Source organism: Charadrius vociferus, unplaced genomic scaffold (assembly GCF_000708025.1).
Source record: "Charadrius vociferus isolate BGI_N301 unplaced genomic scaffold, ASM70802v2 scaffold195, whole genome shotgun sequence".
In the NCBI taxonomy this organism is placed as follows: Eukaryota; Metazoa; Chordata; class Aves; order Charadriiformes; family Charadriidae; genus Charadrius; species Charadrius vociferus.
In genome coordinates, this window is record NW_009648539.1 from 3,543,078 (window position 1) to 3,557,025 (window position 13,948).

Here is a 13,948-nt window from a genome sequence, read left to right on the forward strand (position 1 = left end):
GGTTCTGAAAGAAAGAGGGGACGGGATCTGGAAAGCAAACAGTGCGGGTTGTACCTTAAATAAATGTCATGCTGTACTCGAGAAACTTCAAAGGGCAGTCGGATTTCAAAGCATCTCTTAAGAAGAAGCAGACTGAGAAAACCGCTAAGTTGGGAAGAAAAACTTTGCATTATTGCAAGCATAATTTCATCTGGCGTTCTGGTAGCCTCCGCAACAGGACTGAGCACCATACATCTTTTATTCAGAGGGCACATTTTGGAGCTGATTTCTTCCCCAAAGCATTTGTGCAACCTGTATGTTGTGGCATTCCAGAGTGCAAACATCCCTTTCATATCTTTCAGCAATGTATAATAACAGTTCTATATGGTAGTATATTGTTTAATTTCAGCATGCATCTAACGAGACCAGTCCTAATTGTCACTCAGTGTTCTCTGTAAAGCAGCAAGAGGAAACAGACCATTTCAGTTCACGGCTGTAGGTTTGTAAAGCAGAATTGCTCATACTGAGCGTTTCCTAGTTGTTTTGTTTTGTTTTCTTAGCATTCAGGGTAACACGCATAGCTGATCCTTCCTGCAGCTAGAAGATCCAGGAAGAAAGACCCTGTTTTCACTTCCTTTCAACTAACAGTTACCAAAAGTAAGACTTGCATTCAAAAAGCAGTATCTCTGAACCTGCAAGCGAGATTCGGGTATTTTCATCTGCCCATTTTAAGAAACAATTTATCCCCTGGACATCACTGGAGAGAAGTGGTTTCACAGGTACTCTTCGTAGAAGGGCTTGAAACTGATAGGCCTGCATCATACTGAGTCTGAAAAAGACAGTACTGTCCCCTTCTTACACCTCAAATGAAGCCAGTCAAGGTGTTCAGATAAGAAATAGCATCCCCTCACTGCTCATTTCTCGCCTGTGCTGTTGCCTGACACTGGCGGGTCCCTGGGGTAGCTGGGGTACATACAGTTTGACCATGCATTAGTTTGTTACAGAGCTTAGCTTGGCTGGAAATTTTGATAATTATTTTCTGAAGAAAGAAAGTTGTGCGGGAAGAGGTACAGAAACACTCTGGAGAATGTAATCCCATGGATTTAAAAAGTACAGTTTTATGGCAGTCCTGAAATTTCCATCCCTCTGAACTATTCTGCAACGAATAAATGTTCTGTTATTTCTGGGGGAAAGGGAACGGTTGGTTTCATGGTGCTTCTATAGACTTTAAAGTATCAGGCAGCTTTTCTCTTCTTTACAATATTCCAGATTTGATTTTCAAGCCAAGGGGTTTGCAAATGCAGATAGCGTTGCTTGTATCAGAACTGGAGGCTGAAAAGAGATCTCAGCTTTTACAGTGTTCTGGGGAGAGACAGTGCAGCTGTGAGGGGCTCAGCAGCACTGTCTAAGAGTCCCACACTCCATTCAGCCCAATGTATCATCCCTTTTGTGGAATTTTTTCCTCCACATTAATTAGCTGTCAATACAGCTCTACAACTCTACATTATTTTTTGGTTTCCACTCCTTTCACCGCTTTCAGATCAGAAAGTAGAACAATGTCCTCAGATTTTTGATCTTTCCTTCAGGAAATCGCGTTGGCCATTTTTCTGCATTTTTTCTCCCTCCTCTTCCTCCTACTAGCCCCCTTCTCCCACTGCCCTGCACATTCCCACAGTGTTGTTCTTCTGTGGGACCCAGTGTTTCCAAACTTGGGGGCTTTTACTGCTGCCTGGGTTTGCACCACGCTTACTGGATTGCATGACCTTGCAAAACTGTCAGCCCTTGTATATCTTGTGTTTATCACCCTATGCTATCAATATGCTCATTCATCTTCTTTGGCAGAACAGCTCCATCTTCTGTTTTATTTCGTTTTCTGGAAGTGCAAGCTAGATAAGTTGTGCTCAGAAAAAGGTCTCTGCTGTTCTTGCTTCCCATCTCTTCAGCTTGCCAGTTTTGAACCTGGTAGGTTCAGACTGCTCTACTCTGAATTGCTGACAATCTACTCCAAAGAGTTGCTTCTCCCATAGAAAGAAGTCCAAGATGCCATAAAGCTGAAACTTTCCAATTTTTTACAGACAGCAGCATTCATCAGACTGCCTGCAATATCCAATTTTTTTCTTGCCCCATTCTTGATATATGGGAACTCCAGGAGCCAGAAGTTTTCCCCTCAGGTCACTGAGTCATCCTTTGCTGTTGGTTGTTTTTCATCTTTCCACAGTTTGCTCCTCCTCCCTGCCTAGTAGGGACAGTACTCTGGCATTCACAGAATCACAGAATGGTCAGGGTTGGAAGGGACCTCTGGAGATCATGTAGTCCAACCCCCCTGCCAGAGCAGGGTCACCTACAGCAGGTTGCACAGGACGGCGTCCAGGCAGATTTTGAATGTCTCCAGAGTGGGAGACTCCACAACCTCTCTGGGCAGCCTGTTCCAGTGCTCCACCACACTCAAAGTAAAGAAGTTCCTCCTCATGTTAAGATGGAACTTCCTATGTTCTCCATCTTTCATTTGTTTTCATCATCATAGGCTTCACCTTTGCTCCAGAGGGCCAACATTTTATGTAATGTCAAAGCTTGATCACAGCTGTCTTGGCATCAGGGCCCTTGCTATCAAGCCACCCGGCATAACCAATACTTACCTTCCTTCAGTTCTCCCTCTTGATTCTTGGTGGTGACAGGGGTATCGTTAGGCTGCTCTGTTTTCTTTTCCCTATTTTTCTGCCTACTCAGATAACATCTTGCAAGTTTCCCTCCTCACCCTGCCGTGTCTTGGTTTTCCTTCTTCTCATTTCATTTTGAGGATCTGCTTCGTTTTCTGCCTGTCTTGCTCTGCTTTCCCCAGGTGACAGGCTATCACCAGCAGCGATATCTCCTCTGAGATGTCCCTGCAGTATCAGCCAAGCCCTGGGTGGATTACTGGAGCATTTCCAGGGAGGCAGAACAAGAGTGAACAATGAGCAGTGGCTCTGCTGCCTCAGGTGCAAGGAGCAAAAGCCCTGTCTCTGAGGAGCTCTTGCTTCTTGGCACGAAGGGTGTCACTCGTCTTTGGTGGTGCAATGGGACTCCTTGAAGTCCAGGCCAGTGAGTAGGGTATGTTATGAAACGGATGTGTGTGGCCTCACATACGGGTAACTCTAGTTGGCAAAATAACATTAAAATACTTTCCATTTGGAGATGGAATTTATAGTAGCCAGATGAGCTGCGGAACAAACATCTCTTGTGCTTCTGCTGCTGTGTTTGTGTGAGCCTGAAGGCTAACAAACAGGCAGGGAGCTCTGGCCCGCTCAGTCGGGTAACATAATAGTTTCCACTAACGATGAAGTTCGAACTGGTGGAACTTTCACAACACCAAAAGAACGCATCAAAAAAATAAACCTTCGTTTCCTCTCACCCCTCCCTGTCTGTCCTTCAACCTGCACAAAGACTGCAAACCACTGTGTAAATAATTACAGAAACATCTTTTCTGAGGGGGGAAACTCTGGAAAAGGCCATTAGAATAGGGGCTGGGCTTTTAAAAATTATGTCACGAGTGTCCATGTGTCTGTTCTTATAGGCAGGTGTAGCAGAAGGCTTGGCTGGTTGGGGGGCGGGGGGGAGCGACCTCTTCCAATTAGTTCAAAAGGTATACCAAAAGGAAAATGCAGATTGAAGAATCTGTATATCCTGTTCACAGTAATCTAGCTTACAAGTCTGAAATCACAAACTCTTTTTGCTGAAAAATATGGGTAGGGATCTGTTTTAGGCAGCTTGGGATTTTCCTGATGTGTTTTCCCTTCCCCAGGGGAGGGATTTATTACATCTAATTATACATTTGAGATGATTGCTTTGGGGTAATGACCGACATTATCACTGGCGGCAAATATTTACAATGTAAGTTAAAAAACATCATGGATATTTAGTCAGTGTGGTTCTGCGTTACCATCATCTGTTGTAAAATGCTGATGTATCTTGCAACAGTCCCTCACTAGGCTGTTCAATTGATAAGGGGGTCTTGCACAGCCCTTTGGAAAGGAAGTGACTCCATTTCTATCATATCCTCGGTCATTTGCAACAAGTATTATTCAAGCCATTTAAAAATGTAGACCGTTTTCTTAATTTGGTATCTTACTAAAAAGTTAAATCCCATTCTCATGACTTTTAGCAACAAGCTCAGGAGCATTAGAGGCTTGCTGGCTGTCTCTTCTTCTTCTGATTTGATATAAACTATTCCTGTCCGTCTCAACCCTTCTTTTTTTTTTGGGGGGTTGTTAACCATCTCTGGTGGTGGCTGCTCCAGCTCTCCCTTTAGCTGGAAGGGACAGTCTGTATCGAATGTCCCAGCTAATCTCACTGGTATGCTCTCCTCTTTCATTCTCTCCGTGGAAAGGAGAACAAACTGAAAACTGGATGTCTGTTTGCTACCGGGATATTTGTATGACCCGTCTCTGGGATGAGGCAGTAGGAGTGAGGCTGACTCCTTAATTTTTACTGACCAAATAATAAAGACCGCTTCCTGTCATACTCCCTAGATCATGCAGAAGCCCAGTGTGTCAACTGATGTAAGCCTTCTCAGAAATTCTTTCATTATCCCCAGGAAATGGGATTGTGTTACAGGGATTTTTCTATGGGATGTATCAGTATGAAGACTTTAATACGAGTATTCAAAGATATTTCAGATCAAGCAATGATAACCCATGTGCGGGAAGGGCACACACCAGTTTTGACTCCCATTAAGGTTTTCATTATTATTCGGAAAGATATAAGCAATTTCAATCTATAGTGAGAGATTTTCATTCATTTCATGTAGTAAATGGCCTCCTAAAAACAAACTTTAAACCTGTGTTTAAATATGAAACAGTTTAAGAACATTCCCTTGAATCTTACAGTCAGGCTTAGACTCACAGAAATGAATAGTGGAAAGTGAGACTGAAAATCATCTGATGCCAAGAAGGTCAGCACTGAAAATAAGAAACTTATTTCAGTCCCTTGTCTTCTGAGCTATATAGGCATTTCTTTATATTGTCATAATACATATTTTTATAAACAAAACAACTTGCTAACTTTCTTTTCTTTCTTTCCTGTGGGTTTTGGTTGTTGCTTTATGTAGAGTACACTAATGGAAAAAATATGTTCAATAAAAAATGTGATAGATATTTCATATAAAAAACATCTGGACTGCCAAATATGTATCTATCTCCCTCGCAGCAAAAGAAAGTTGTCAGTAACTGAGATCCAGACCACAAAGACAGTACTCCCAGTTAAATCAGTGCACGTTAAATGCCTAAATAAAAATTTTAGTCTAGCAGCCCTAATCGTTATGATTTCTAAATCGATGATGACTCTTTCCAACAGCCATTCAAGAAAAGCGCTTTAAGAAGCAAGTTGGCCAAACGATAAAAGAAGACAATGTACCTAACAAGACTGCTGTACAAGAAGGTGGACTTCTACTAGAAGTGAGTGAAAAAATGCTGTCTTTTCTGGCTCTAACTTATACAGTTTGATGATATATTCAGGTTAATGCTTTGTGGCAACTTTCAACAAATGATCGGTCTTGGAGTGGGTGATTCAACAGTCACACTTGTGAGCACTTCTTGCAAGAGCAAAACGGGCAGTCGTGATAGTCCCAGTCAGTCTCCGTTTGGACACCTGTACCTTACACCTGATGTCCTCAAAATCACCGGTGAACTTCAGTGAGCCAGTTCACAGTTCTTTTTCACTTGGAGTGATAGAAGAGCTTTATTTCACTTGGTCCATATTTTGATGGTGCCAACAGTAGCTTGCCTGGTTTCTGATCTGAGTTGAGAGCATTCTGGGATATTATTATTTATCCTACGTCCTCAACTCTGTGCTCTGAGGGAAGCTGTGTATGCAGAAGTTATTTCTTCTATGTATTTTTATCCACTTTAGGATAACTTTATATTGGCAGAGCAGCCTAAAGGGGCCATACTGTTACTGAGAATTAGATCCATTAGTCTAGATGAAGAATTAATACTGCTGTGAACTACTGAACCAGCTAGAGCACGGCAGTCCATCCCAGATACATCTGCATTTCAAACACATGATGTAATAATGCCTTTTATACACTGAGGTCCTTGGAAATTCCTATGTGATTAAGAGTACATATGTATAGTTGTTTTGGATAGGATAATATTCATGGTATAAAAATTGTGTTTTAATGACCGCTCTGAGATACATGTAAATGTAAATTAAATAGTAGCCTCCAGCAAGTGAATGCTGTATACTAATAAAGAAAAAAGACATTTTATTATGGGATCCAATATCGTAACTCATTCAAGTCTGTGGAATGGAAACTGGCACCCTGCTTTCCTTCCTCTTAATACTTTAGAAGATTTTTATTTTGTATTACAAAGCAAGTAACGCAGAGGCATCTGATTAGTTAGTACTAGTGCCAAAATGAGGTGTTCGACTGTCACGTATTATTTGCAATCATTGCCATTCTCAATGACTAGGGAGTACAGGGTGTGCAATAAATAATAAATAGGCTGAGTATCTAATTTTTAATGAGGCTCTCCTATCTTTAGTTTGTGTTTTGTTGGGTGTATATTACATGCCCACAAGTTGTAATCATTAAGGATCTTCAAACAGTAGCCCTACTGCTATGAGTACATGGAGAGAACACTGATATGCAATTTCAGGTAGATTACAAGAGACTAATACTATTGAATATGCTAATGATCTGCTTATTACAAGGTATATAGGAGTCACATTTTTTTTGAAGACATGGGAAATTTTTTTTAAATCCTGGATGATACTTTATGTGGATCATTAACTAGATGATTAAGTGCATGTTAATATGAATGTATTCACCAGGCTTCATTTATGGGCATGCCAGACCTAGAATAAGAGGGTGAATTTTCCTTAGGTCTTGCTGGGAATGTTTCCTGGGGACTGAGTTTGGCTCAGATGCTCATTCAATGGCCGTAGCATGTGAAGAAAAGTGGGTGGTTTTTTTTGTTGTTCAACCAAATACACCATGTTGGTTATTAGGGACTATGGGGTTTTAACTAAATAGTCACATTTGTGATTCCTTCCAAGGAGAAGCAAACAATCTTGCTTTGTATATTGACTTGCGAATCTGGCCATTTTATTGGCTCTCAAAAGATATTTTTCAGCTGTCAAAAGCCGCTTTCCTTCTCGTGACACCACCTTGCACTGTGCAACCTCTCCTAGATTCTTTATATAATACAAACCAGAATAATTTGAATCACCAAAATATGTGTGAATAACACTGTCCCTGACTGCAATGTTAATGGAAAACCAGGGATAACTGCTTACTTTTTTTTTTCCTAGTGGATATGATCACTGTGCTTTATATATAAATAGAAACATGGAATAATAAGAACTCTAATCACTGGTAAATAATGTATCTGTGACTCTCCAGTTTTGGAATAATGCAGCACTTCCCCTTTCAGCTTAAAAGAAAACAGTGGAATTAGGCTGTCTTCAAAGTATGTTTAAAATGTTTTTTATTTCTAAAGGCCTCTGCCACAACATGTGTTTTTTATTTAAGATTTTATAGAGATTTTTTACAGCTATAATCAAATAGCTTTCATCAGCAATAACAGAATAAACAATGATACCAGTTTATCAAAGACTTTTTAGTGGAGCACAGCAGGTATCTAAATAAATAATTTCTTCCAGTGTTTTAAGTTTTAAGATCACTTCTTCTGGATAAGACAGCCTTTTCTTGCCATCTTTCTGTTTCCCTTTGGAGGGAAGACAGACAAAGCTCCAAGATCCAAAGTCCAATTTTATTAATGGTGTTTTTCAGTATACCCCAGTCTTGTAATCTTTGCTTTCCTTGGAGACTTCAGAATCCAACAATTTGACTGCAGTAATGGTTTTTAACTTTGCACTTTCAAAATATTTTCCAAGACAGGTGGTATTGCAACCCTTGTGTCACATGCCTTCTGGCAGAAAAGGGCCACATACAGTTTCTGAAGCCTGTTGCTGAATACTTAAGGAACATTGGGCCAAACTCATAACCAGAAAAGTGGGAAAATAAATTGTATTGGCAGTCAATAAATCCAGACAGAATTTATTGGGTGATGGGGTGGAGAAACACAATAAAATGGTGACTTGGAAAAATAAGAATGAATCACTGGTGGGTATCTAGGCAATAGCCTTGATTGCAATAATCATCTCATGGCAGTTAGCCACCTCCCACTCTTGCCCCCAGGACATGCATTCACAGTCTCAAGTCCAGACTCAGAGTCTATGCTGTTGTGCAGGTAATTTCTCATCCCAAATGTATGTGTAATTTCCATGTGTTATACTACCCTATCCGAAGAATTAAACGTCCATTGTCAAGAGGGTGGCCCTTTCTGGACTTGTTTTCTCAATGACATGCTGTCAGGCAGTGGATCCATCATCATCACTGACACTGCTGCTTGCATAATCATCACACATAAACTAAGAAGCGCCCTGCTAAAATTGTCACTTGGACTTCATGGACGACCCCACAGTTGCTCCTGCAGTTGTGTCCTCCTCATTATGGAAGTATCACCGATTTTCAAATTTCTGTCTCAACCCTTGCTGCTGTAAGACATATCTTGATGGTCTTTCCTTCCCTCCTTCTTTGTTTTGTCTGTTGGTTTTCTATTCCACTGTTGTAGGCTGCAGCACGGGATTTAGTGTATCTGTCTCCAGATGTACTGGACATAATTCTTTTCAGGTGTGAAAATAGTGTTTTATATCCAAAATGTCACAAAAATTAAAATGAAATCTGGGGGAACCAGGCAGCTCTCAAACAGATGCTAATGGAGTAAGACTGCCTGGTTCTGTCATGCCCCATCTCACTGATGAATACTGATAAAGGCCAGATCTGGCCTGTTTTGTCATTTCCATGTTCACCAGCAGCTCACCCTCTTTCAGGGAAGGTCCATGTTGTTTTCAAGATATTCCAAGCCACTCTTTTGCCCAGTTCACAGACAGATTCCCACAGAAGTCCTCTGCTCTTTAGGCTTCAGGGCACAAGAATCACATTTCTGTGATTTCGTCTTATGTTTTTCTTTATGGCTGCACTGAAGACGCCAGTCATCTTACCATCCTGGTATTTCTTATTCAGCCACATTTACTCTTCCTGAGCAGAGATAGTTACCTATACATGCCTGAGTTGTTATCTTTTTCCTGCTAAAAACAAATAATGACATATGCCTGAATAAAAAGGTATTGGATTTGGTTGCTCTTTCACTGTAAAACCCATGCAAAGGAGCAAGAAATGCAAGGGCCTTCCAGGCATAATTTGAATTACAACCCGGAAGGGTGGCTGCAGGCTCAATATGTCTGCGTGCTGAAAAGAAAGAACCCATAGTCTATTTTCTGTATGTAGTCCGGAGTGATAACAGGCTCCCTTATGAAAGCGTACACAACATTGCTCAGATGCTGAAGTCACCTGCTCTTTCAGTGGGAACATCTGCACCTTCCTGGTTCTGCAGCCCACCTCACCCTTCCAGAGCATCTGGTGGTAACTACGCCAATCTTTATTCATTTTAGCATGTCAGGAGATGATGCCCAGGAGACGCGTGCACTTAGTGTAGATGCTTAGCAGCAGGCTGCTGAATGCTTTGGAATCTCCTCGTGCATATGAAAGAGACTTGGTTTCTTCCAGCCAAACACAGGACAGACCTCTTAGTTTTCACCAATGGCAGAAAGAGCAAATTACTGACATTTTGTATGTTAATCTATGGCAAAGGTCTCTTTCTCCACCCTTCCTAAACAGTACTACAATTACAACGTACTTATTTAAATTTTTAGACGAAGACTGTCAGAAGCCTGGCATCTTAAAAAAATATCTTGAAGTCACAGGCATATGGTCTTTTATTTAAAAAGAAAAAGAAATCACTTCCTCAAAAACATGTCTGTCCTCAGAAGTGGAGAAAAACAGTGAAAGTTAGTTTTGGTGGTGAGGCCCTTATAATTCTCCCTTGGTATCAGTAATCTTAACTTCATCACATTAACCACTCAGTCATCTAAAGTTGGATTTTTCAAACTGAGCTTCTGTGTTTTGTAGGCATACTTTTGTTCTACCATTTAGCAGATGAATTTTGCTGGCTTGAGTTGTAAGTAACATGTTGTAAGTGAGGCAATTCAGGTATCTAGCTACCGAACCACCATCATTTGTGCTTGGAATTGACTGTTGGTGCAAAGTGATAGCATAATCAGGTATAGGCATTTTATCACACAGGCAAGTCCTTTATATATTATTTCTTAATTCCATATAACGGATTTGGGCACTATTGTGAATAGAAAATTTGGTTCTTGCTTGGTAGTTCCCAGTGAGGCTTTTCCATTAGTTTTAATATCAAATAGAGCCCAAGTCTTCTTAATCAAAACCAATGAAAGTCAGACCTTTTATTTAAGTAAAGGATTCAGGATTTGATACAATGCTAGCTTGAAGCATATTATTTAACATTGTCATTACCTTAAAAGTGGCTGCAAATAATAAGCTTTCTGCGAGCTACTTTGAACAGAGAGGTGTATGTGTACATTTTGGCACTGAAAGGTATTTCCAGGTGGCCTCTACTAACAGCTTGAACTAGAGTTCAAGTTTCATTCCAAGGGAGTTGGAAAATGACACATTAGAAAACATCCTATTGGTGCTGTTCTTCACTCTGCATAAGGAAATAACATAGGAAACCCTTTTCCCACTTGGTTTCCTGTAATTTTTTTAAACTTGTTAGTGTAATTCCACTTCCTCCTTCCAAACTGATTTATGTAATCAGTACTTGATAAAACTGTGCTCTTGAAAAAGGTACTCCAGTTTGAATTTCAGTCCGAGAGCAAGAGATTTTACTCTTCCTGTTATTTTTTAATTTAAACTTGAAAAGGAAAATCGGGAGTCAGACAATGTGTGTTGTTGTTATATGGGGCTATGACCAAGGCACGGATTTCAAAAATCAAAAGCTGGCAGAGAGAGAGACTTTTTGATTTATTCTGGTCTTTAATTCCTTTTCAGCAATGGTGTTGACTCTCTTAGCACAGTCCTTCTAAAGTAAATCCGGTTAGATTTTGATACCATGCGTTACCTTTTAATATACCTTTTAAAATGGGGCCATCAAAATAGGAAGTTCTCATAAAGAGCTCATAGTCTCAGTGCATTTTCTTTTTCAGTTAATACAACTTTTAAAAGTTACCCAAACAACCCTTTTGCTTTCCTTTGTTTTCAAACATGAACCTTCTCCCAGTAATTCAGACGACATGATTTAAGCGGACATTAGTCACTTGGGATGACTTACAGAGAATTTAGCCATAAAAAAAAGAGCCATAAATAGGGTCAGGAGTAACTTGCCATTTTATCACATGCGTACATTCACTTTTGCTTTGCCAGGCGCAGACAAAACACAAAGGAACATTTCAGAGGCCCTGGTCCCTTTTTTTTTTTCTTTGCAAATAGGCATATTTCTAAAATCCAGACTTGAAATTTGGCATGGCCACAACTTTGTGCAAAAAATATCCTTTCTGTTGCCCTTTAAACAAATAACTAATGTTCTCGCTTATTCCTTTCTTCTTTTTTTTTTTTTTTTTGCCTTCTCAAACAAATCTGGACAGAAAAGCCTGTGACCTCTAAACACCATTTGCTCTCTCCTCCAGTCCTCAGTGTTACCGTTACGACTGTAACAATCATGATCATGATGCTGCCACAGCACTTGAGGTTTCTGAAATGCAGGCGGTGGCACCCTCCAGCTTGACGGAGGGACAGAGCAAAACAAAAAGATGCGAACCTCTCCCTTCAGACTTGCAGCCTAAATACGAGACAAGCGATGAAAGATGTATTTTGATGGGCAACAGAGCGCACAGAAATAATGAGCAAAATATTAACCACAATTGCCAGTGCTCATAGTGTATGAGCAACTTGAGCATTGCCAGGACTTTTGCAAGAGTTTTAAGGTGGGATTTGAAGAAGAAAAATCAGGTACCCCTGCCTTGCATGGAGCCTCTTAGCAAATTGGCAAACACCATTAAGTTTCATTATTCATTCACCATTTCAAATCTTGCATACGGGTGAGGGTAACACGTTGGACTGATGGGAGTTAGTACTCATCTTCTCCACCACGAAATGACAGATTACAATTGAGGGGTGAGCAAGCTGTGAGCAGTTCGGAAAATCGGGACAAGCGGCTTATGTTTAATGTGACAGGGAAGGGGGAGCCACCGCCAGTGCAGGTGTGCAGCAAGGAGGGACAGTTGGCATGCTCTCTGGTTTGTGCTGCCATCAGAAAAGTTGGCTTCCATTTGTCAGGGCAGAGGCAAACCTGCTGTCATACAAGGAAGCCTCGCTGAGAAATTTTAGGAGTACCGGCGAACGGAGAAGCTGTCCATCAGCAGCAGTAAGGTAAAGAATCAATAAGCTGTGCCAGTCTGGCACAGACCAGATGTGGATCCAAATTTCAGGCTGCTGTTGCTGTCTCCAGACTGTTCATCACAGCCAACTCCACCCGAGCTCACTTTTCACAGCCGCTTCCTCTGTTTCTGCTCAGGCTATTTCGGTGCCTCTGGAGACGGTCCAGCGGCCACGTGACTTCCTCCCCAACAAAACATATTCTCCTGTTTCAGCTTGGTTAGTTTTTTTTTTTTCTCTCACTGACTTCAGAGCTAACCCTTGGCAACCATTCTCGCCAATCAATAGGTTCAGTATCTGTACGTGAGCACTGTGTCCTATAGATGCACCGGGATTTAGTCTGCTACTAGAACTGGACTTCTTGCATTCAAGTAATGAAGGCAATCATAACACACTGTTCCTTCCATACAAGTTTCTGCATGAGCATTTGCTTTTGAGGAAGTGTCCTGTTTTTGAAGATGGCCAAGTCACATATTGTAAAAAAGAAAAAAGCCCAAAAGAAATAGAAATACACTTTAAATAACGCCTGTCAGTTATCACAGATAATTGCAATTTTACATTGTTTAACTTGTCTTCAACTCATTGAAGTGAAATTATAAATTAGTAGCCTAATCTATATTTACAGCTGACACTTGCTTCCAGTATATTCCTCATTCTCAACTCAGAAAAGCTAATGAGCTGCAGCCTTGCTATCTTCTCAGTAAGGTGAAGTGACGAGCAAGAAAGCAGGTCCAGGCAAGATTGTGTGTTGTCTTAAGAATTTTTGCAAATTTGCAGTGATTTTGTTTCGTGTTTATGAAGGTTTCAAAAGAAAAACTTCCATATTTTACGAGAAATATTGAGTACATTTCAATTTTACTTTTTGCCTACCTCAGTTAATAAAACTTGAATATGCTATTTGACAGGTTTGAACTGAAATGAAAACTGCTATTGAAAAGCGTGATGCTGACCATTAAATGTACTGTTTCCTATTAGCAGGGATATAGTATTGATTTGGAGACAGGAGGACAGATAGGCACCCTTCAAATACTTCTGTTCCTGTTCCAAGAACTTCAAGAGAAATCAACATCATTCTGATTTTTACTGTTCCTGACATTTTATGAGTAGAAAAAAAAAAAAGAAAAATGAGACAGTTTTTGTATCCCATTGTAATTGCAATTCTTCCAGGAATTCCTAGCTGCAAAAGCTGATGGTGGCCAACAGCAGACATTTTCCCCAACATCTTTTACACCTCCCCACTGCCTCCCAGTACTGCAATGCCCCCAGAATTCTCCAGTAAGGTAGACTGGGGCTTTTTTTTAGCAGTAAGAAAACAAACGTCTGCTGAAACTAAAGCGGGGGCTTGCTTGGGGATGGGTTCCTCTAGTCTATAACTCAGCCTAAGATTTGTAGTCATTTCTGCTGGTTAGAGGAGTTGTCTCTAACCTTCCATCCTTACCTCTTTCCAGATGATCCACAGTTATCCACTTGATATCTAGATGAGAATGAAAGTGTTGCTTGTCTCTTTGGGTCAGCGTTAACACATTAACGGCAGAATTCACACCTGCTGCCAGTGTGGCGCAGGGTGTGTTTTATACAGGACACTTACAGGATATAAAACACGCATAAGATGATAACTAGCATGGTAAGGCA

At 40.7% G+C, this 13,948-nt stretch overlaps 1 protein-coding gene across 1 annotated transcript in view; it reads left to right on the forward strand.

Moving 5' to 3' along the window:
• AHRR (aryl-hydrocarbon receptor repressor) overlaps positions 1–13,948 on the forward strand; it is a 71,373-nt gene that overhangs the window by 38,358 nt on the left and 19,067 nt on the right. Inside the window, exon 3 of the mRNA XM_009885888.1 lies at positions 5,308–5,408. Coding sequence (XP_009884190.1) covers positions 5,308–5,408 — 101 coding nt within the window. The remainder of the gene's footprint in view (positions 1–5,307; positions 5,409–13,948) is intronic.